The sequence below is a fragment of the Odocoileus virginianus genome, chromosome 5, assembly GCF_023699985.2.
Source record: "Odocoileus virginianus isolate 20LAN1187 ecotype Illinois chromosome 5, Ovbor_1.2, whole genome shotgun sequence".
NCBI classification, from domain to species: Eukaryota; Metazoa; Chordata; class Mammalia; order Artiodactyla; family Cervidae; genus Odocoileus; species Odocoileus virginianus.
The window spans coordinates 8,421,751-8,445,920 of NC_069678.1; the positions used below are offsets into that span (position 1 = coordinate 8,421,751).

A 24,170-nucleotide genomic window follows, 5' to 3' on the forward strand; every position below is an offset into this window, starting at 1 on the left:
TGAGTTTTAGTTTTTTTTTTTTTTTTTTCTAGATTCTTGTAGTGGGAGCTTAAATTATTGATTTGACACTTTCTTTTCATCTAATACATACATTTAGTGCTATGAATTTCCCTCTCTTTAGAGGGAGTTTAGAGAATTTCTCTCTCTTTCCCTCTCTAAAGAACTACTTTAGCTATATCCCACTAAGTTTAATTTTTGGTTTTTCATTTTCATTCAGTTCAGCTATTTTTAAAAATTTCCTTTGAGAGTGACTTTTGGACCCAAAGATTATTTAGAAGTATATTGTTTAGTTTCCTAGTGTTTGGAAAATTTCCCATTATGCTTCTGTTATTTGTTTCTAGTTTGAATCCATTGTGGTCATATAACGTACTCTGTATATTTCAATTCTTTCAAATTTGTTGAGATTTTTCATAGTCCAGATTATGGTCTATCTTAGTATATGTTCCATAGATCCATGAAAAGAATATGTATTCTGCTGCTGTTGGATGGAGTATTCTATAAATGTTGATTAGATCTTGTTGATTGATGGTGTGGTTGAGTTCTTATATTTTCTTGCTAATTTCCCCCACCCCAGTTGTTCTATCAGTTGTTGAGAGATAGGTATTGAAGTCTCTAACTATAACTGTGGATTTGTGGATTTGTTCTATCAGTTTTTGTTTCACATATTTTGCAGCTTGATGTCTGGTGAATATACATTTGGGATTGCTCTGTCTTCTTTGTGGATTTACATTACATAATGTCCTTTTCTATATATGGTAATCTCTTTGCTCTGAAGTCTACTTTATCTGATATTCACATAGCATTCCTGCTTTCCTTTGATTAATATTTGCATGATATATCTGTTCCCATTCTTTTACTTCAACCAGTGTATATTTTTATTCTTAAAGTATTGAATATGTTTCTTATAGATAGCATGTAATGAGTCATTTTTAAAATCTATTCTGCCAATCTGCTTTTTATTTTTTGGCTGTGGTTGTACAGCTTACTGGATCTTAGTTCCCCAATCAGGGGTCTAAGCTGGGGGAAAGTATGGAGTCCTAACCATTGGACCAGCAGGGAATTCCTGCCAATCTGTATTTAAGTGATGTGTTTAGACTGTGTACATTTAGTGTAATTATTGGTATGGTAAGCCTGCTATTTTATTTTTGTTTGTTGTGTTTTCTCTGTCTTTCAGCCATTGTTTCTTTCAGCAAGTTGAGTACTTCTTCAACTTTCTTTCTTGTCTCCAACTGAGATTCTGATGACATGAATAGAGGAGATGACCTCTCAAGGCCCAAATCCAGACTAGTCGTCTGTGCTCTTCCAGTTAAAATGCCATGGCTGAACCCGGGACATGGCAGTCAAAGCGTCAAATCCTAACCATTGGAGCATCAGGGAACTCCCGAGACTATGCTTTAATCAAAGCGCATGCCTGTGTACTGGGGAAAAGAGTTAGCAGCCACTTTGGCTATTTTGGGCTTCCCTGGTGGTTCAGGTGGTAAAGAATCCACCTGCAATGCAGGACACCTGGGTTCGATCCCTGGGTTGGGAAGATCCCCTGGAGAAGGGAATGGCTACCCACTCCAGTATTCTGGCCTGGAGAACTCCATGGACTGTATGCTCCTTGGGGTCACAAAGTTGGACACAACTGAGTGACTTTCACTTTCACTTGGCTATTTTGAAGTCATTTCTTCTTTCTTTTGTAATGGTCTCTTGACCTAGATGTCATGGAACACTCACTATGCATTCAGAAAATGCTTACCTTTGTTAGGGGCTGTGGCAGACAGCTGCCCACAAGGAGTTAACAGAAGATCACATGGCTCACAAATAAGTGAGAGGCACGTGCCACCAGGGGCCTCGTGAAGCAGCGGGAACGCAGAGAAGGGCGTATGTGTTTCCCGCAGGATGTAGAGAAGTGTCATGGAAGATGTGGCAGTTGAATGCAAACTTGAGGGACTCGCAGGTGCCCCTGGTGAAAATGAGAAGAAAGGACATTTAGGCAAAGGAAATGAAGAGAGCGAAGTTACCAAAGTAGGAAAGCAAGGGGCATATTGGGCCAGGGGCAGTGAAGACCAGTGACAGCGGAGGCGAGTTGCCTCAGGTTGTGGAGAGCTTTAAATGCCACACTAAGGGTCTGGCTTTTATTTGGAAGGAATTAAGTGTTTTTTGTAAAAGCTAGCTACATTGCCAGGTTTGGTAAGTCTTAAGGGCCACGTGGGACTGTCTTCAATCTTTCTTATATTTGAGCTTGTTCCAAGAAGTGGGAAGAGGCTAGTATCTGAATACTTTCCTCTTACGTGGCTTTCCCAGTGGCTCCGCTGGTAGAGTCCACCTGCAGTGCAGCAGACACGAGAGACGGGCTCGATCCCTGGGTTAGTAAGATCCCTGGAGAAGGAAATGGCAACCCACTCCTGTACTCTTGCCTGGAGAATCCCATGGACAGAGGAGCCTAGCGGGCTACAGTCTATGGGGTCTCAAAGAGTCAGACATGACTGGCCGACTGAGCACACACTCTTATGTGGCAGACAACAACCTCCATATATTTTCTTTACTTTTTTTTTCATATATTTTCAGTTAATCCTAAACAAAAAAGCCCTCACTTGGATGGTAGTATTTCCATTTTATAGGGAGAACACAGAGTATCTGATTACAGAGACTGATTACCTCTCCACCCATTTGTTTTTTTCTTGTGTAGGAAGATCTGTTGCCTCCCAGAGAAGCTTCTCCCAGCTTTCTGGGCAGAGTCCATTCTTTCTTCCTCCTGTCACTCCATCACATATTTGGAAGGTTAGGAGGGTTCCTCAGAACTGTTAAGAGTAAGATGGCATTTATACTTCTGGACCTCATGGCAGGGTATGACCAGATGACCTCAAAGTCACTTTTGTCTTGGTTAGTTCAGTACCCATCTTCCCATCATTAGCTGCGAGGGGCATGTACTCCTCTTTTATGCTGTTATAATATCAAATATGGAAGGAGCCTTAGAGAGACTTAGCTCAACCCTGACTTTTCTAGTGAGATCCGCAGATCCAGAGCTGTTCAGCCTCTTGTCTACCTGTACATGTTAGACGGGTTACTGGCAGGGTTTGGTCCATTCTGCCTTGCTGATCCTCTCTCAATGTTATTATCTCCCCAGATCTCCAGCCCCCAACGTTTCCTTCTTCTCGCATGTTTTCCCCCTCAGGTTTTCTATTTTCCTCACAATGAAAAGAAGGTTTTTAAACCTTCTTTAAGTTACAAAAGAATACCTGCTGCTTCCTTTGAAATTAGGCTGATCTATTGTATTGCCTGCTTTCTTCTGGGTAATTTCTGTGTGGCTCACAGAAATAAGGGTTTGGATTCAGGTACCTTCCTATGATTTGGTTCAGGAAAGATATCCTAGTCTTGTGAAGAGAATCGGTAACTTCCTGGTTGGATGTCAGGTGCAGAAGTTCTGAACTGGGGGCGACCAATCCGGGGATGCCTTCTAAACAGTGGGGAAAGGAGAGCACATACGATGTGCTGTGTAAAGAACACTGTCAGAGTCCCCGGAGACATCCTTATCACCCAAGAGTGAACTGACCTTGGGCAAGCTGATCTTTTCTTGTCTCATCTTTTCTTGTCTGTGAAATGGCAATAATAAAGCCCACTCTACAGGACTGGCAGAAGTGCATGTGTGCTGGTAGTAGACTGTAAAGCTGAGGGATTATTGTTGCTGTGGTTGTCATTATTAGGGCAGCGTGGACGTGCTCAGGCTGACTCTCCAGAGTGACCTGACAGGAGATGAGCTTGAACGCTTAGCCCAGAAGGTACCGCGGTTGCTGGTGGAGCGAGGCCTCCGCGTCTCTGCCGGTTCTCTTTCCTTGCTGCTGACCCCTCGGCCCAGTGCTGGCTGGGGCCGTTTCCTCTGCTGCCTGGGAGCATCTCCTTTCAGACACAGCCAGCTGACCTCAGCATCGTGCCTTGCTTTGGGGGTGTAGAGGCCCCCATTACAATGAAAACTAACCTGCAGTGTCAACTAATCCTCCCCGTCCTGTGTTCTTGCTGCTGCTGCCTTCATCCTGTGGCTTTGGGTGGAGGTTCTGACATGAATTTTTGGAGGGAAACAGTGGACTAACCCTTCAAGTCTTTTGAGGAGCGGTTCTGCATTGGTTGAGGGACAGAAGTTCAGTGCTGGTCTTATGGTTTCTGATCCACTTTTCTTTCTCTCTCTCTGGCAGGCGGGCAGGAAGACCTATGCCATGGTGTCCAGCCGCTCAAGTAGTCATTCTCTGGCCTCAGAACTGGTGGAATCCAATGATGGACACGAAGAGATCATTAAGGTAGGCTTCATTCACCTCCACTGTTTATCCCTTCTCTCTCCCTGCAGACACAGGAGAGGAAACGGCTGACTTTGCCAAAGGGCCCTTGTGGTTTGACTGGGAAGAACCAGATCTGTGATGCTGGTTCTTGGCTGTCTCCTGGAAAGATCTTAATTAACGCCAGGAGACCACAGTCAGGCTATCGTGGCTCTAGCGCTACCTGGCACTCGGCAGGGGAGTGGATGAGATGACCTTTCAAGGTGCTTATCTACTGTCTGTATTCATTTCAGCTGCTGAAAGCTGTGGAGACAGGTAGAAAATATGTTTACGGAACTTATTTTTTTTAATTAAAATAATTTTTGTTTAATTAAGACAATTAAAACAATTAAAAAAACGAAAAGTTCTTTTCTAAAAACAGCTTTTTGAGATGTAATTCACATACCATACAATTAACTCAATTAAAGTGTACAATTCAGTAGTTTTTAATATATTCACAGAGTTGTGCAGCCGTCACCACTACTAATTTCAGAACTTTTTCAGTCACTCCTTCTAGCCCCTGGCAATCACGTCTATCAATACCTTCTGTCTCTATGGATTTGCCCTTTCTAGACATTTTATATAAACGGAATCACAGCACAACATGTGGCCTTTTGTGTCTGACTTCTTTCACTTAGCAAAGTAGTTTCAGGGATCAGCCATATTGTAACATACATCAGTACTCACTGCTTTTAATGGCTGAATCATATTCCCTTGAATGAATATATTATATTTTGTTACCCATTCATCAACTGATGGGCATTTGGGTTGTTCCCACTCTCTTATGAATAATGCTGCTTTGAATATTCATGTACTAGTTTTTAAGTGGACATGTGTTTTCAATTCTCTTAGTATATACCTAGCAGTAGTGAAATTGCTAGGTCATATGGTAATTCTATATTTATATTTAATCTTTTGAGAAACTACCAGACATTTTTCCAAAGCATCTGCTCTTATTTTGTATTCCCACCACTTATATATGTGGGTTTCAATTTCTGTATATCCTCATTAACACTTGTTATTATCCATTTTTTTGATTATTGCCATCCTAGTGGATGTGAAGTGGTGTCCTATAGTGGTTTTAATTTTCATTTCCCTAATGACATCTTTTTATATGCTTATTGCCTGTTTGTATATCTTTTTTGGAAAAATATTTATTCAAATCCTTTGCTCTTTAAAAATCCAATTGTGCTTTAATTGTTACAGTATAAGGGTTCTTTTATATATTTTGGATAGTAAGTGCTTATCAGATAAATGTTTTGGAAAAAATTTTTAATTTTTCACCATTCTGTGGTTTTTTTTTTGCTTTCTTTTTTTTTTTTTTTTTGCTTTCTTGATGATGTCCTTTAAAACAAAAATTTTTAGTTTGTTGAAATCCAATTTATATATATTTTTCTTTTGTTACTGTGCTTTAAGTATTGTATCTAAGAAGACTTTGCCTAACCAAAGGTCACAAAGATTTATCCCTATACTTTCTTCAGAGAGTTTTAGTTTTAACTCTTATGCATAGGTCTATGATCCATTTGGGTTAATTTTTGTGTATGATGTGACTTCATTCTTTTGCACATGATGTCCATTTTTACCAGCATTGGTTGTTGAAAAGACTGTTACTTGGCACACTTGTCAAAAATCAGAGTATGTAATTATTATTCCTGGATACTTTATATACCATTGATCTACATGTCTATCCTATATCAGCCCCACGTTGTCTTGACTTCCGTAGCTTTGTAGTAATTTTGTTCTTTTTCAAGAATGTTTTAGCTATTTAGGGTCCTTTGCATTTCCATATGAATTTTAGTATTAGTTTGTCAGTTTCTGCAAAGAAACCAGCTTGGATCTTGATAAGAATTGTGTTGAATTTGTAGTTCAATTTGGGGAGTATTGCCATCTTAGCAATATTAAGTTTTCTAATCCATGAAAATAGGATGTTTGTTCACTTTTTAGGATCTTCTCTTATTTCTTGTTCTGTAATTTCTTGTTTCTGTTATGTTCTATAATTTTCAGAATGCAGGTTTTGAACTTTGTTAAATTTATTTCTAGATTTTTTTTCTTTTGGATTGTTCATTGCTATTAATAGTGTATAGAAATACAACTATTTTTCATATATTATACTTGTATCCTACAACCTTGCTGAATTCATTTTTTGTTCTAATAGTTTTTTATTGAATTCCATAGGTTATTATGTATACATGATCTTGTTATCTATGAATAGTTTTACCCTATCCAACCTGTATACTTTCAATTAATTTTTTTTATTCAAAGTCATTACATGGCCTTTACATGGCCATTACATTACCACCCCATAATTCTATTAATATAATCATTGTTAACATTTTATTGTGTATCCTCTCAGACATTTTCCTATGTTTGTATTTTTTAAAAATTGTATTGTATATTTATACTACAATTTGCTTGCCTCTCTTTAATTGTAGTTTATAACATCTTCTATATCCATAAATGACTTCATAGTATTCTATTATACACATACCCTATAATTTCTTTAATCCCCTATTGTTGAACATTTTGTCTATTTCTACTTTTTGCAGCCATAAACAATATTTTGTCAAGTATATGTATTACTAACTTGCATATATGTTTTATAGTATAAATAATAAATATTTTCTCAATTCTAAAAAATTCAAGCATGGTATACAGAGAAATGTGTAAATCCCCTTTACAATCCCCTTTTCATGAATTTACATGTGTGTATGTAAGTATTTATACTAGTTTTTAGCTAAATTTATTTCATTAGGGTAAATTTCCAGAAATAGCTTTGATAGGTCAAAGAGTAAATACAGTTTTTAAGTCTTCTGGTCAGAACCACCAAATTACCACCCAGAAAGGTGGTGACAATTTACCCTCCCAGCCAGACACGACTGAGCCACTGAACTGAACGGCAGTGTGTGAGGCTACCTGTGCGGAGTTGATTTAACTGGAGGTTTCTTTTCTTTTTCTAAAATTTTTATTGAAGTATAGCTGATTTACAATGATGTGTTAGTTTCAGCAAAGTGATTCAGTTATAGATATCTTTTTTCAGATTCTTTTCCCTTATAGATTATTACAAAATACTGAGTATAGCTCCCTGTGCTATGCAGTAGGTCCTTGTTGTTTATCTGTTTTATATATACTAGTGTGTATATATATGTTAATCCCACCCTCCTTCCCCCCTCTCCTTTGCGAACCATAAGTTTATTTTCTGTCTGCAGGTCAATTTCTATCTTGTATATAAATTCATTTGTATCATTTTACTTTTCTAATTTTCACATGTAAGGGATCTCATGTAATATTTTTCTGGCTTACTCCACTTAGTATGATAATCTCTAGGTTCATCCATGTTGCTGCAAATGGCATTATTTCATTCTTTTTTATGACTGAGTCATATTTTAGTCTGTGTGTGTATGTACCGACCACCTCTTTTCCCCCCCAGTTTTTATGTATTTATTTAGTTTTGGCTGTGCTAGGTGTTTGTTGCTACTTGGGCTTTTCTCTAGTTGTGGCAGGCAGGGGCTACTCTCTGGTTGTGGCACGTGGGATTCTCATTGCGGTGTCGTCTCTTGTCGTGGAGCACAGGCTCTAGGATGTGAGGGCTTCAGTAGTTGTGGCACGTGGGCTCTAGAGCACAGGCTCAGTAGTTGGGCACATGAGCTTAGTTGCCCCATGGCATGTGGGATCTTCCTGGATCAGGAATTAAACCCGTGTCTCCTGCATGAGCAGGCAGATGCTTTACCACTGAGCCACCAGCGAAGCCTCTGTACCACATTTTCTGTATCTGTTCATCTGTCAGTGGACATTTAGGTTACTTCCACTGGAGATTTCTTAATTAGTGTTGTTTTCCTTATTTCAGGTGTACTTGAAGGGGAGGTCTGGAGACAAGATGATCCATGAGAAGAATATTAACCAGCTGAAGAGTGAGGTCCAATATATCCAGGAGGTGGGCACCCCTTCCCTTTGTGGAAATGACCAAAGTCGTTTCCCTAAACCTCACATTTTTTGGCTCCCTTCTTTCATAGGTTCTGATTTTCTCCCTTCTGCTTCCTTTATATCTCCAAAGTGCCACCATGCCCCATCATGTGTAAATAGCATTTCTGACTCTTCCATTAATCAACAACTACTTATTAAGCACCATACACCTAGCGCTGTCCCCCAGTCATCCTATCTAAAGTGCCAGCCTTGCTTCCTCACTTTTCTTAAGCCTTAACCTGGCTTGTATTTCTTCTTGGCACTTGTGGCCATAACATATCCCATTAGGTGGTGTGTCTTCCCCAGCTGGAAAGTTAGATACACCAAGGCAGAATTTTTTATTATTTTGTTGCTTAGGTAGGAGAGACTGGACTACAGCCCCACTTGAGTAGAGTCTCTCCTTTCCCAGCCAGTACTTAGAAGAGTACTTGACTCATAGGAGTATGGGTTGGGAAAGGGCATTGAGGTGGGTGAGTTGGTGTACTCTCTTTCCCGAAGCTAAAGCCTCTTGCCCTCTCCTCCCAGGCCAGGAACTGCTTGCAGAAGCTCCGGGAGGATATAAGTAGCAAGCTTGACAGAGATCCAGGAGATTCTGTCCATAAAAAGGAGATACAGGTAATAAGAAATGGTCCACAGTTGGGTCCAAACTGAGGAAATGGAGTTGTGCCATTTACCAGTCACCCATTGGTTGCCAGATCTAATGCCAGTGCCAGGAAAGTTGAGAATATGGGTGATGCTGGCTTCTCTGAGCATTCACACCTTGTTAGGGCTCTCCAGAAGGTGGACACTTGTATTCACACATGTCAGCCTATATACAACCACACCTGTCCCTAAAACATGTACAAAAGAAATAGAATTTATATCAATAAAATTATCATTCAGTTAATGGCAAGCCATCTTGTCCGTAGGGATTCGGTGACCAATCTTGTAATACAAAGTCTTATAAAGCAGACAATCACCTAAAAATCCAAACTTCTCACAAGTTGATCTTGCTTAATTTGGTGATGCTTGTGGTGTAAATTGGAAGTTTTGGTCCTTGTCTGTTTCTGTGTGTCTAGAGCTATCTCTACCCTAGCACAGGAAGCTTCTCCAGGTGAGAATTCATCCTCCCACCCTCGTCTCTGTGCCCTCCCACCCCAGCCCAGGGTCTGGGATGCACAAAGTGAAAGTCACTCAGTCGTATTGGACTCTTTGCAACCCCATGGACTGTACAGTTCATGGAATTCTCCAGGCCAGAATACTGGAGGGGGTAGCTGTTCCCTTCTTGAGGGGATCTTCCCAACCCAGGGATCGAACCCAGGTCTCCCACCTTGCAGGCGGGTTCTTTGCCAGCTGAGCCGCCAGGGATGTACAGGGTCATCAGTAAGTGTTTGTTGGACCAAACTGATTAGAGAATCCTTCTGAGCATAGTGGTCCTGGGATCCTGCTTTTTGGTCCTTCAAAAATTTGAGGATAGAAATGTCCCCAGGAGAGCAGAACTGTCTCTTCCATGAGTTCACCCTCATCCTCCCTTAGATTCTGGGCAGTGTCTCCTTCATCTGCTTTCAGTTTGGGTGGGGTGGTCCTTTTCCAGTAGCCCCTGCCTTCCTTCTCCTAAGGGGAACAGTGACCTTGCAGCTAGAGCCGGCACAATAATCTTTCACCTTGGGCATGTGCCAGGCTCGTGTGGTGGACACCCCCTAATTCATTTAGCTTTGGCTCAAGGAAAGACTTTCACTGCCTGAGCTCACATCTAGCTGGTGGGAGGTGCTTTGTCTTATGATTGAAGAGCTTAATGTGCTCAGAGCCCAGAAGTCCAGGGCCCTTGTTTTTATAAACCAGCAGTCATATGATGACTAATTAGGCTTTGGGTTGGAAAGAATGGCAGCAAATGCAGCTTCCCCTTTTGATTTATGTTTTGTCAAACCTTGTCAGGATCCCCGAGGGGCAAGGGAAACTCTTTGTTTATGGCAGGCAGCTGCTTGTGTTTCCTGGGCTTCAGGGAATGGGCCGGCACATTTTCCAGTCTGCTGAAAGGTTTTAGCCTGGGGTTTCCTTCCTCCTCCTGATGAGGCTCAGGTATTTTCTCTCAAGGCTGTGCGTGTTTCTCCACTCCCTCTTTTCTCCATTTTCCTGCAGAGCACTAGACGTCTTTTCTTCTTTTCTTTCCTCCCTTCTTTTTCTTTTTCCTCTTCCTCTCCCCCCACTCTTCCTTTTCCCTTTTAATCTAAGATTTGAACTCTTAGAAAAATAATGTTTTATATGGTTCTATGGAATCTTAAAAAAGTGATACAAATAAACTTATATACAAAACAGAAATAGACCCACACACATATAGAACAAACTTAAGGTTACAAAAGGAGAAAGGAGAGGAGGGATAAATTAGAAGTTTGGGATTAACACACACACACACACACACTACTCTAAATCCCTGGAGGGGAGGGCATGGCAACCCACTCCAGTATTCTTGCCTGGAGAATTCCATGGACAGAAGCTGGTCTGCAGTCCATAGGGTCGCAAAGAGCTGGACATAACCGAGCGACTAAACAACAACAGCAATTTTCACTACCAGTTTGATTTTTCTTTGAACAGGTGGTGCTAGAAAAGCCAAATGGCCTTAGTGAAGGTCCCCTGACCACGTATAGCAGCCCACCCAAGGTAGGTAACAGGGAAAGTAGTGGCAACTACTGGCTAGCCAAGAGGCAGGAAATACACCTTCCTTATCTTTTTGTTTATTGCTTGCTCTCTCTGTCTCACTAACTATGAAAGTAATGTTTACTGGCTGTAAAAATGCAAACAAAGGAGAAATATATAAAATGGAAGTTCTGCTTCCCCAGTTCCACTCCTTGTAAATATCCATGGTTAACAGAAGTGGGTAGGTCCTCTTATTTATTTGTTTTTCTGGCTGCATTGCGTGGCTTATGGGATCTTAGTTCTCTGACCAGGGATCAAACCTTGCCCTCCTCACTGAAAGTGCAGTCCTAACTAGACTGCCAGGGAGTTCCCGTGGGTGGGTCCTTTTAGAGCAGTGCTCACCGTTCCTTATTAAGATGGCCTTGGGAGCTTTAAAGGATGCAATGCCTGTGTGCTGTCACTAGAGACTGTAATTTAACAGATCTGAGATGTGGCCTATGCATCAGGACTTTAAAAATATTCTTTTTGACTATGCATGCCATGCAGCATGCAGAATCTTAGTTCCTGACTAGGGACCAAAACTTCACCCCCTGCAGTGGAAGCAGGGAATCTTAACCATTGGACCACCAGGGAAGTTCTGCATTAGGACTTTTAAAAGCTCTTCACTTGATTCTAATATTTAGCCTGTTCTGTTAGTTCTCATATTCTAGTTTAAAGTTCTGGAGTGTTTTTCTGTACATAGACATCCATATTTAAAAGCCATATGTGTGTGTGTGTATGTGTATACAGTAATATATAGACATGCGTTATATATATGTGTATAAATATATGTATATAATATGCATGTGTTTTTTACAAATACAGAGTTGTGATAAATAAAATATTATTTCTTCTTATTTCTTTATTTTTTTAAACTGAAGAGTACAGCCTTCTTTCCATGTTAGTACATGTAAATCTAGGGCTTCCCTGATGACTCAGAGGTAAAGAATCTGCCTGCGATGCAGGAGACACAGGTTCAGTCCTTGGGTCGGGAAGATCCCCTGGAGAAGAAAAAGGCAACCCACTCCAGTACTCTTGCCTGGGAAATCCCATGGACAGTGGAGCCTGGCAGACTACAGTCCATGGGGTTGCAAAAAGCTGGACACGACTGAGCAACTAAATAACAACAATATGTAAATCTGTCTCTTTCTTTTGAATAACAACATAGTATTTTTAATCCCTCCCAGCTTTATTGAAGTATAATCGACAAACACATGGCTATACTTTTTTAAAAATGACTTTTGTTGTTATATTTTTTGTGATTATGTAATAATACAAGACATGCATACGGTTGAAAATTAGGGAAATTCGGAAACATAGAAAAGTTGAAAGAAGAAAAAGATATCAATTGTAATCTACTCAGAGAAAAATCAGTTTGGTGAACTTTCCTTTGTTTTCCCTTCAGTGCAAATATATATTTATGATATTGAGATTAGACTGACTTCCCTTTCACTTTACACTTTCATGCATCGGAGAAGGAAATGGCAACCCACTCCAGTGTTCTTGCCTGGAGAATCCCAGGGACGGGGGAGCCTGGTGGGCTGCCGTCTATGGGGTCGCACAGAGTCGGACACGACTGACGAGACTTAGCAGCAGCAGCAGCAGTTCTTTGTCCTTGTTTCTTGGGCGGTTATTTTTTTGTGTTGGGTGTGTTTGGCCCTCAAGTGCAGAGCTGACTCAGACCTTCCCCTCAGTTCAGGGCTCGTTATCATCACTGGGCCCGAAAAGGCCTGTCACTGCTTCGGCTTTTTTCTTTTTCTGGTCTCCTTGACTGAAAGGTGCTCACTCTAACATATTTAATATATAATTTAAATATGCCTATTAAGTATGTTTTTAATTTTCAAAATAGACTTGCGCTCTATTTGTTTTTTCCTTTTTCATCCAACACCATGTTTTTAGGGCTCTGTTTACATTGCTGTGTTAATAAAATCAGTTTTCTTGTCTTTAGCTCCTACATGTAAAATTTTATAACTCCCTTTTATTCTCTTCATACTGTATCATGAAATTTTTCCATGTCATCAAAGAGTCTTCCAAGAATGACATTTGGATGAATTTTTTTTTTGGGGGGGAAATTTTTTTTTAATTGATTTTTTTGGCTGCCTCAGGTCTTGATCTTTATTTGCAGCATGCAAACTCTTACTTGTGCCATGTGAGATCTAGTTCCCCGACCAGGGATTAAACCTGGGCCCCTGCATTGGGAGCACAGAGTCTTAGCCATTGGACTACCAGGGAAGTCCCTAATGGCTGGATTGGGAATGTTGTGATTCTAGCCACTCACTTTAGATGTGCAGTTTGGATTTTTTCCTTCCCCTGAGTCACCATATTTGGCAAATATGCTGTTAGCAACAAGTTATAATAACACCTGGCACTATCTGTTCAGCCTTTCTTCTTCCAAGCTCCAAGATATTATCTTACTTAGTTTTGAGGCAGCCTTGAAGGCAGGGTGTGGTAAGGAGTCTTCTCGGTTTCCCAGTTAGAGAAGCAGGGTCCACAGTACTCAGTGGTAACACACCACCTGGGACACTGTCCTCTGAGCTCTGCGCTCTGGTTTGAAGGTGCTGCTGCCTCCCACTGTGCAAGACGGGGAGAGACTCTTCTGTCAGACTCCAGGGAGCTGGTAACTGAAGTGTGGCAGAAATGGCGAGACCCTACACGCCAACTCAGCCCTAACCGCCCCCAGTTTGGGTGTGTCTGCGGGAGACACTCAGAGTAACCTCGATGAGACACCTTTTCCTACATCGCATCTGATTCCTGGATTCACCGGGTCTTTTGCCCTAAGCTGCCCATCTGTCAGTAACCCTTTATCTGCCGATCTCTGTGCTCTGCGCAGAGAACCGCAAAAGACGTGCCTCTGGGCTGTGCCCCTCTTGACCAGCATGGCACAGCCCTTGCCCTTGGGGACTGAAGTCTAAAGAGGATCATGGTCCCTGCTCTCAAGAGGACTCTAGTCGTGGAAAAGCAGGACACGTGTGTGAAGATGGCATAACCATACCTGGTCATCAGTCCGTTGACAAGTACATAAAAACTGCTGTAGTGTGTCCTAAAATAATGAGGTGATTGGAAGCTAGTTGAGTTCTTTAGGGTACGAGTGTGTTTTCATATGAATAACTTAGAACACCTGGGTGCCTAAGACTGACTAACTTTACTCCCTTATGCGATGTGAATTCGTTCATGAGAGTGGTCTGGGCCAGTCGGTCTAACAAGTGTTTATTATGGGGCAGCCTTGTCTTACCAAGTCACATAGTGGCTTCACCTTCTCGTCCCTCTTCTGGCTATAGGTGGACACCTATATAAAAGAAGATGTCGAGAGCTTGAGGAAGACGGTTCAGGACTTGCTTGTCAAGCTGCAGGAAGCTGAGCGGCAGCACCAGTCAGACTGTTCGGCTTTTAAGGTGAGATTTGGGATTTGAGGAGAAAGTGCCCTAAGGGCAGGGCCACTGGATACAGGTGCAGATGAATTTCTTCCTGGCTGGGATGCCATCAGTCAACTGGAAAGGCTAGGTTTGGTGGCCTGGGGCACTTCCTGTCAGCTTTGCCCTTTTTTGGATATTTATAGTTTTTGCTGTCCAAGGCTAGCCCATAGCTTGAAGGTCAGCTTTTGAGTCTCTGCTCTATTGGAGTGGAGAAGTGGCGCTGATTTAGGAGAACAGGTAATTCAGAAGTCCTTTTTGTCAGTCCGTGGTAAGAACTGCTGGGCTGTATGTGCCATGCAGGCAAAGATTGTTGCTGCAAAGTTCACCACTGCGTCCCCAGTGTCTGCGACAATTCTAGGTATCGGGTGGGTGCCTCTTAAGTGTGGATGGGATGAGTGGATGGATTGGTGTGGTCTTAAGAAGAAATGTGCCTGTGGAATCAGGACACTTTAGATCAAGTCTTGGCTTTACTACACAGAGCTCTGTGATTTTTTTTTTTGATTGAAGTATAATTTATTAACAGTGTTTTAAGTGAAAGCGAAGTCACTCAGTCATGTCTGACTCTTTGTGACCCCATTGATAGTAGCCTATGAGGTTCCTCCATCCATGGAATTCCAGGCAAGAGTACTGGAGTGCGTTGCCATTTCCTTCTCCAGGGGATCTTCCCGACCCAGGGATTGAACCTGGGTCTCCAGCATTGCAAGCAGACGATTGTACCGTCTGAGTCACCGGGGAAGTTCCCCAACAGTGTTTTAAATATACAGCCAAGTGATTCAGTTACACACACACACACATATTCTTTTTCAGCTTCTTTTCTATTATAGGTTATTATAAGATATTGAATGTTCCTGTGCTATATAGTAGGCCCTTGTTGTTTATCTGTTTTATAAATAGTTAGTGTGTATCTGTTAATCCCAAATTCCCAATTTATCCTTCTCCCCACCCAGAGCTCTGTAATCTTGAGTATCTCAATTGTTGTTATAAAAGGTTATTATAGAAGATTTTAAAAATACCGAGTCTATATATATAAAGCCCCTTCCCCAACTATTAAAAGTGTGTGAGGTGTTCCATGCTTTCCAGAGAATTCTCGGGGTAGAGGATGAGGTACACAAGATGGACACAGAGCAGTTCTGCTACTGCTCTGTGTGAGAACCCTCTGGTGTCTGCGGTTGTTCACTCAGTCATAAATAAGTAATGATGGGATTCTGCCCTGCCCAGGCTTGCCCGGGGCTGATGGAAGGAGAACTCCCAGCCTGAACTCTTCTCTTTCATGGACTAAAGAGAGAGAATTTTTGAGAGATGTATTGAGGGTGTGGACCAAAGGTAGTGAGAGTGATTAACTGCCTCAAGAGCAGTTAAAGTCTTATCTGGGTAATTTAACCTCCCTAACCATTAGTTTCAGCTTTTGTAAAAAGGGGTCATGAGTTGTGATTATTTAGGAATATAGTATATGATGGAGGTGTCCTTTTAAACCAATAGAGTTAGATGAGAATATTCAATAAATGAAGATGGAATTAATTAACTAGTATTAAAAATAAACTACATGGATCCTTAATACGTCACTGTTTACAAAAATAGAATCCAACTGGATTAAAGAGTAAATGCGGAAAAATGAGATCATGAAGATATTCAAATATATTTATAAGGACATATTTTTTTAAAAAAGGGTCATGAAATATACCTTGCAACTTCGGTGCATTGATTGAGTGAGGTAATATTTGTAAGTATATTTATTACTTGAAAGAGTTTTAGAAATAATAAATATTCTACATTTTTCTTAGTCATCAGTTTAACAGGTGGGTTTTCCTGTCCTAAATAAATTAGGCCTAGGGCCCCCAGTGGCTCGGAGATAAAGAATCCATCTGCCAGTCTAAGAGAAGGGGGTTCAGCCCCTGGGTTGGAAAGATCCCCTGGAAATGGAAATGGCAACTCACTCCAGTATTCCTGTCTAGGAAATCCCGTGCACAGAGGAGCTGAGGGCTATAGTCCATGGGGTCGCAAGAGTTGAACATGACTTAGTGACTAAATAACAACAACAACAGGGTAATACTAAGATTAATTTGGTCTCAGAACAGAGTAGCTGTGTGGTAAAGGAGTTTATTGAGTCTATTTCAGATTCCACAATTTGGATAATTCAGTCGATAATGAATCAGTTCAGTGACCCTTTCTTACTTTCCTAGAATAGAACAGGAGGAAGGTGAGGTTGAGGCTGTAGCACTGACCAGACTGTGAATGTTGGAAAGAAATTTCTACATTGAGAAACACTATGAAGTACTAGTTGGTTTTGGTGACAAATGGGGGAGCTCTGCTAACCCTGGGCTTCAAAACTTGAGCAAAAGTATCCTCAGTAAAAGCCCAAGGCTGTAAGGCCTCTGACTGCTGTTAACCACACACTCATGGCTTCTTACAAGGGGCTGCCCTTTAACCCCAAGACAGTAGCACAGATCTACAATAGGAGATGCTCCTTTGGTTGCTCCCACTACTGGGGTAGGTCCCCACACCCTCTCATGGTTAAGGGGTTCCCTTAGGGCAGGGCTGGCTGGAACTGTGGGACCTATGTGGCAGAGTGTGGCTTTTTCCCTTTGTGATTTTACAGCTGCGTGTGAGGATCATCTGTGGCTCGTTAGTGCTGTGCTCTGGGCACACAGCCACCTGGGTGCGATGTCTATGTACAGAAATGAGAGGCCTTCTTTTTACACTTCTGCCCAAGGGGCTGGCCTGTTTCAGGCTGATATGGGACACTGGAAGGCTTTTCTCAGTCTCTTCGGGTGGATTAGACTCTCTGGTCTGTTTTTCTGAAGCTGGGGGGCAAGAAGGGCAAGATTGTCTATTACCATGAAGACAACCTGTCATTAAGCATGGGTTTCCCGTTCTACTGGCTCCTGGCTGTCAGGAAGGATTTACTCTGGATGGGGCTCTGTATAATGTGGACAAGTCCCATCACACATCATCCTTTGCTTTGCTTTCTTCTCCTTGATTCTGGCTTCAGGAGGAGCCAGACAAACTGGTTGCTGGTTCGTTTTACCAGGCCTGGTTAGGCTTTCCAGAGGTTACTCGGATTCTTTTTTAGTCTCTGATTGGGGAGTCAGAGTGGGGTACCTGGGAAGCATTGAAATCGATGATGAAACAGCTGAGTTTACTATCATTTACTGGCTGTGTAATCTTGAATAGGTCATTTGACCTTTCGTTGTGAAAGGAGAGGGTTGGACTAGATGATCATCCGGTCCATTCATGGTGTTGCAGAGCATTGGCTGCTTCTCAGCACTGTGCTAAGCTCTGGAAAGGTAATGGTGCTCAGGGTCTCTGCCGTCATGAAGCTGATGGTCTCCTGGGGGTGCGCGCAAGTCACCAGGCAAAATCTGCTCCATGCATAAGAGGGAAAGATTGTGTGTCCTCTGTATTCACACAAAGGACACACCTCATCCGAGCTCTAGCTCCCTGGAAGAAGGGGTGTACAAGCTGAGACCTGAAAGATGATCAGGAGTTGGCAAGATGCACACAGGAGGAAAGGGGGCAAGTTCTTAGTTTACTTTTTCACTCTAAATTCCGCTTTTGTCCTTGCCACATTGGAAACTTCTTCCTGGTGCTAGTAACGCTTCCGGGTGCTGTTTTGGTCTTTCCAGGATTGCTGGAAGTGAGGTTGAGGAAGAGTGGAGACAGAAGGAGGGACCGAGCTTCCTCCATTGGATTCTTTGTATTAGGAAGAAAGCCATACCACTGGTTTAAGCTTGGGTGACCCCTGGAGGGCTGGTGGGGATGCTGAAGATGTCAGCCAACTGGAAAGTAGAGCTTGTGGGTTCCAGGTGTCACTCTGATTATGTGACAATTATCCTTGGGAGTGGAGTTAATCTGCTGATCTCCTGAGTGGCCCTGGAACAGTGAGGGGGAGACAGCAGTGTGCCCATCAGGGTTGCCTCCTCCTCCCATCCCTGCACCAGCATTCCTGGGTTTTTTCCTGTTTATCCATGTTTGTCCTTACACACAGTTCACACAGTCCCCATCCTGTGTCCCAGGTCACACTCAGCGAGTACCAGAGAGAAGCCCAACAGAGTCAGGCGGCCCTTCAGAGAGCGGAGGACAGAGCGGAGCAGAAGGAGGCAGAAGTCGGGGAGCTGCAGAGGCGCTTGCTGGGAATGGAGACGGTAACTGCTGGGGTCTTGCTCTTCAGCACCCAGACTCCTGGGCCGGAAGGTGTGGGCGGACTGACTGAGATGGTTGCAGAGACCTTCCTTTTCTGAGCTGTTCCAGAAAAGCGCATTTCACAGCTTTGTTTGCAGTAGCGTTTAGCCCTTAAGGAATGGGAAGGGTTTTTTTTAAATAAATCTTTTATTTATGTATTTGGCTGTGCTGGGTCTTAGTTGCAGTGTGTGGGATCTTTAGTTGTGGCATGCGGGATCTAGTTCCCCAACCAGGTATCGAACCTGGGTCCTCTACATTGGGAGCACAGAGTCTTAGTCACTGGACCACCTGGGAAGTCCCAGGGAAGGTCTTTCTTTATCTAACTTAGCCCTTGGTAACTTGACTTGAACCCATTTCCATTTTAGGTGGGTCTGGTAGAGCTGCCCTTTGGCCTTTGAAGACAGTTCTTCAGGAGCCACTCAGCCTAGTTTCCCGGGGATTGGTAGCCAGAGCTGGCAGGTGGACCCAGCTGATGCAGGGCCAGATTCTCCCTTTGGGCAGCTGGGCGAGGCTGAGAAGTTTCTATGTGCTGAGGGTGGGAAGGGTTATCCCTGACAGGGGAGAGCACCCCATCAAACCAGCTTGACCTGCTGCTCCTTGGCAGCTGTCCCAGGCCCCGCAGGGGCTGAGTCCCAGCCCTTCGTGCCCATCTTACCCTGAGCACAGACACCATCACCGTCTCCTCATTGTAGATTTTCTTTCCTTTGGCCCACCAGGAGTATCAGGCCTTACTGGCGAAGGTCAGGGAAGGGGAGACAGCCCTGGAGGAGCTCCGGAGTAAGAACGTTGACTGCCGAGCAGAACAAGAGAAGTAAGGGCCCTGGCTCACCGTGAGGTTGGGGTGCGGGGAGGAGAGGGTGCCGGCCTGGGGAGGAAGCTGGTGCTGATGTCAGGTCTTCCAGCTCTGACTCACTGTGTGCCTGCTCAGGGTGGGGCCCTGCCCAGGGAGATACTGTGGGGAGGCTGTCATGTCTGAGGAGCTCATTTTCCAATACCCCGAAGAAAAGGCTTCTGTGGTTGTAGGGTTAGGGGCAGAAGGGAGCTGGTGAAGCATCTACTGTTGCGGCACGTCATTCTGAGATTCTGAGGTTGTTACCCTGGATGTGTTACTAGATTGCACCACAGCCTACTCCCCCCTAAACAAAGTGTTAGTTGCTGAGTCATTTCTGACTCTTTGTGACCCCATGGACTGTAGCCCACCAGTCTCCTCTGTCCATGGAATTCTCCAGGCAAGAATACTGGAGTGGGTTGCCATGTCCTCCTCCAGGGGATCTTCCTGAAGCAGGGTTTGAACCCACATCTCTTACATCTCCTGCATTGGCAGGTGGGTTCTTTACCACTTGAGCCACCTGGGAAGATCACAGATGGTAAATCAAATTTAACATTAGGATATTGGGGGACTTCCCTGGTGGTCTAGTGGCTAAGATTCCATGCTGCCAACGCAGAGGGCCCAGGTTTGATCCCTGATTGGGGAACTAGATCGCACATTCTGCAACTAAGATTTCACATGCCACAGCTAAAAATCCTACATGCTGCAATGAAGATTGAAGATCCTGAGTGCCACAACTGAGAGTTGACACAGTCAAATAAATAATTAAAAACCTGGACCTTTCAAAGTTCAACAGACATTACCTGAAGGGCCTTCTAAGGGATTCCAAGATGAACAGACACAATCCTCGCCTTCTTGAACCCCTTGGTCTGCTAGGGTTATCGTCTCTCCTTTGGGATAACCTTGATCTAGGCCCACCTGGCATGGTAACTATAGACATCTTATTGTAACCTTCTTTCAGACTTCATAGCAGAATTGCTTTAAATTACTCAGCACTCCCTCACCACTCCTGTGGTGGAGGTGCTCACAGACAGAGGACTGAGCAGAAGGAGCAGGAGAGACAGAGAAGACCAGAAGACCGAGATATGGGGATGGCAAGTGACAGTTGCACATCATAAACACTGATTTTCTAAATAAAAGGAGACAGGAATAGCACACTGGAGAGCTGAGGGTAGGAACTTAGAGTGTCTGAACTTAGGAAGAGTGAGTTGGGCTCAGATTGCGTTGTCCCCCACTCCTAGAGCTGCCCATCCTCTAGCAATGGGCTCTTGTCTGCTTCCTCAGGCAGACCCAGAGAATAATGGGTGCCAGCAATTCTTAAATGCCCTGAACTCCTGGGCACTCTCCCCAGCCGCCTGACCTTTGGAGATCTTGATCCAGTTTGCTCAGCAGTGTCTGGGAATCAAGAGGCTTAGACCTGGGACTTCCCTCGTGGTCCAGTGGTTATGACTTCTCTCTCCCAGTGCTCTGCACTTAGTCCCTCTGGTCAGGGGACTAAGATCCCACATACTGCCCAGCACAGCCAAAAAATGAAACAAAACCAGACTCGTGTGAAGAGGTGTTGATGCTGCTGCTGCTGCTGCTGCTGCTAAGTCACTTCAGTCGTGTCCAACTCTGTGCGACCCCATAGACGGCAGCCCACCAGGCTCCTCTGTCCCTGGCATTCTCCAGGCAAGAACACTGGAGTGGGTTGCCATTTCCTTCTCCAATGTGAAGAGGCATTAAGGGTCCTCAAATCTTATCTCCCTCTTGGTATAAAATCCCTGCTAATTGCTTGATGATCTTGGGTATCATAATCCCAGCTTGTACATGAATCTTTCCAGGAATAAGGAGCTCATTAGATGTGAGGCAGTCTACTTTCTGACAGCTTTAATACTGAGAGTGTCTTTCCTATGTTATTAAATAACATAAGAACTACTACCTTGGTACATCTATCTATTGGCCCTAGTTTTACTGGTGGAACTATCCAGAATGATTTATCCTTTCTAACCTTTCTGAGCCTTAGTTCCCTTGTTTGGACTGGATGATCTCTAGTGATGCTTCTGATGTGTGTTCCCACCACCTCCTCCTTGCAGCAGACCTGGGGTGGAAGGAAACACACCTGATCAGAACCCCCTGAGCTCAAGGTCCTTACTGTGACCAGGTGAAGAAAGCATCTTTTCCTCTTACCTCAGCCTTTTGGTCCTAATTCCCAGGGCTGCTAACCTGGAAAAGGAAGTGGCTGGGTTGCGGGAGAAGATCCACCACTTGGATGACATGCTTAAGAGCCAGCAACGGAAAGTTCGGCAAATGATAGAGCAGGTACGTGGGTAACCCCTGCTCTGGGGGTCCCACTCTGGGAATCTCTGCATTGTGTCTAGCCCTGTTTTCCTGTCAAGACTACACCTTTATTTATATATTCTCCTGGGTATCTTGTCTTATATTCTTGAGTGTCCCATAAAACACTTAAGTCTGCCTATTAAATTAGGGTGATTGGGATTTGCTTTTCTTCCATCTTTCCCCTACTTTTTTGGTCATTTGTCTTGTGGTTTTCCATGGGAAAAGAACGAAAAGGTTAGTCTTCCTTGCATGTTAAAAAGTGCTGGTAAATAAGTAATTCAGTCCCAATAAACTCACTTATCTGTGTGTAGATTTTCAACCTTTGCACCTCATGATGTATTGTCTGCTTTTCCTTGCCTGAGCTTTAGGCGGTCAGAATGTGCTGTTTTGTGGAATTGTTTTGAGAATTTCAGACCCCCTAGTTGGGAGGGCAGAGTTGTGGCATGTCAGCTCCATGTGCGCTAGGATTTCTTCCATCTTATTCACTGCTGTTTCCCATTGTCTAAAATAGGGACTGTCATATAGTCTGGCATTCAATATTCCTTTCTTGAACCAGTACATCGTTTGTATTTCCCAAAGGCAAATGAAGTGGTTTTTGAGCTATCCATTATTTTGGATTATGAGGGTGGTGTTCCCCCTCACCCCCCTCACGCAAATCTGGGATAATCAAGAGTTTAATGTTTACTGAAAAGCTAAGGAAGTCACGTGAGCGGTGCAGCACTCTGCCCTTTGTCTCCGCTGGCTCCCCAGGCAGCCGGGCAAAGCTGGATGAGCGTGTCATGAGTCATTTCAGAGCAAGCCCTCGTGTCTCCCGCATCTTTGCAGCTCCAGAATTCAAAAGCTGTGATCCAGTCCAAGGATAGCACCATCCAGGAGCTCAAGGAGAAGATTGCCTACCTGGAAGCCGAGGTGCGTGTTCCGGGCAGCCCTGGGAAGGGAGCAGACTCTTGAAGAAGAAACTGGACATGGGGAGGGGGAGATTCTGGAGGGGTCTTGGTTGTGTCTTGCTGCTGCTCAGAAGTGAGTATCTGAGGTGGTTGGTTGATCTCCAGCTTTTCTGCTGAGTGAATGTTTTCTGAGACTCTTCAGGGATTGCGGGCAATGGTAAGACCTGTCCCCACTCTGAAGGGATAATCCTTGTGGTGCCACCCCTGTGCCACAGCAGCATGAAGGCCGGCCCTTCATTCTGATTCTGTGGGCTTAGCAGAGGAGCTGACAGTGAGCTGAGCCTTGAAGGAGAACACATCCTGTAGATGGAGTCTTCTCCATGGCTAAGGTGATGGGCTCGATTGGCTAAGGAGTTCTTGGTCTGATGTCCACCGTACTTCAGAGGCCTTCCTGTCCATTGACTGACTCCCTGAGATTACTGTGCAGCCATTGTGTGAGGGTGTCTCAGATAGAGGGGGAGATCAAAAGAAATAGGAGACAGAGTTGTTTATCTCCAGGGAGTCTGCAGTCTAGATTTAGAGATAAAATCCATTAAAAATATACCTAAGGGTACTTTATAGAGAAGCACATCAGCAAATGCAAGTAAATTTCTCAACAGACTCTAGGAGATTATATGCAGGAAATGTATAGAAGGGAAGTACAGGAGATGATCAGTGTTTAACAGTTATTGAGAGAACACGTCCTCAGGGAAGGAGGCTGGAGCAAGTACCGGAAGGAGAGTGCAACCTGGAGTGGTGAAGATGAGGGCTTCCTGGTGGTGGCATGCACAGTGAGGGTGGGGGTGGCAGCAGCACCTCGAAGTACAGACCAGGATGAGCTGGTTAAATGTGACCCATGGCAATCCAGAAGAGACCAATTCTAATCTCATAAACTTGTGTTACAGAATTTAGAGATGCACGACCGGATGGAACACCTGATAGAAAAACAAATCAGTCATGGCAACTTCAGCACCCAGAACCGGGCCAAGACCGAGAACCTGGGCAGGTGAGTGAGTCCACATGGAGCCAGGCCCAGGTAGGAAGTGAAGGAAGGAGGGGCAGAGCCATAGAAAAGAAACCTTTAGTACCAAGGTCAGAACAAGGCTCTTCAAGGTCCAGTTTCATTCTCTCTGTCTCTCATTTGATCCATTCTCCATCTGAACCACTTTCTAACCAGGTTAGAGTAGAGCCTGATAGCACAACCCCAGGGAGGCCCATGAACAACACTAGAGGCATATGAACCCCCGAAATTGGATATAAAAATTGTGACTGTGTAGCAAGGACATATGGAGCTTCTCAGGTGGCACAGTGATAAAGAACCCGCCTGTTAGTGCAGGAGGTGCAAAGAGACGCAGGTTTGATCCCTGGGTTAGGTAGATCCCCTGGATTAGGAAATGGCAACCCACTCCAGTATTCTTGCCTGGAAAATTCCATGGACAAAGGAGCCTGGCGGGGGACAGTCCATGGGGTCGCAGAGTTGGATGTGATTGAGCACACACATATACAGCAAGGGCATATATCTAGGGAGAGGGCTTTTTGTTTCTGAGAGATTCACAGAAAAGTCTAAAACTTTGGAAGAAAAATCAGGAATCACAATCGT

General features: G+C 43.7%; 1 protein-coding gene across 3 annotated transcripts in view; it reads left to right on the forward strand.

Moving 5' to 3' along the window:
• TUFT1 (tuftelin 1) overlaps positions 1 to 24,170 on the forward strand; it is a 41,269-nt gene that overhangs the window by 16,716 nt on the left and 383 nt on the right. Inside the window, exons 2-12 of one of the 3 annotated variants that reach the window (XM_020874352.2) lie at positions 3,690 to 3,764; positions 4,176 to 4,277; positions 8,137 to 8,223; positions 8,778 to 8,867; positions 10,824 to 10,889; positions 14,183 to 14,296; positions 18,331 to 18,459; positions 19,213 to 19,307; positions 21,521 to 21,626; positions 22,470 to 22,553; positions 23,476 to 23,576. In XM_020874352.2, coding sequence (XP_020730011.1) covers positions 3,690 to 3,764; positions 4,176 to 4,277; positions 8,137 to 8,223; positions 8,778 to 8,867; positions 10,824 to 10,889; positions 14,183 to 14,296; positions 18,331 to 18,459; positions 19,213 to 19,307; positions 21,521 to 21,626; positions 22,470 to 22,553; positions 23,476 to 23,576 — 1,049 coding nt within the window. The remainder of the gene's footprint in view (positions 1 to 3,689; positions 3,765 to 4,175; positions 4,278 to 8,136; positions 8,224 to 8,777; positions 8,868 to 10,823; positions 10,890 to 14,182; positions 14,297 to 18,330; positions 18,460 to 19,212; positions 19,308 to 21,520; positions 21,627 to 22,469; positions 22,554 to 23,475; positions 23,577 to 24,170) is intronic. The other 2 variants (XM_020874354.2, XM_020874353.2) reach the window with 2 other exon arrangements.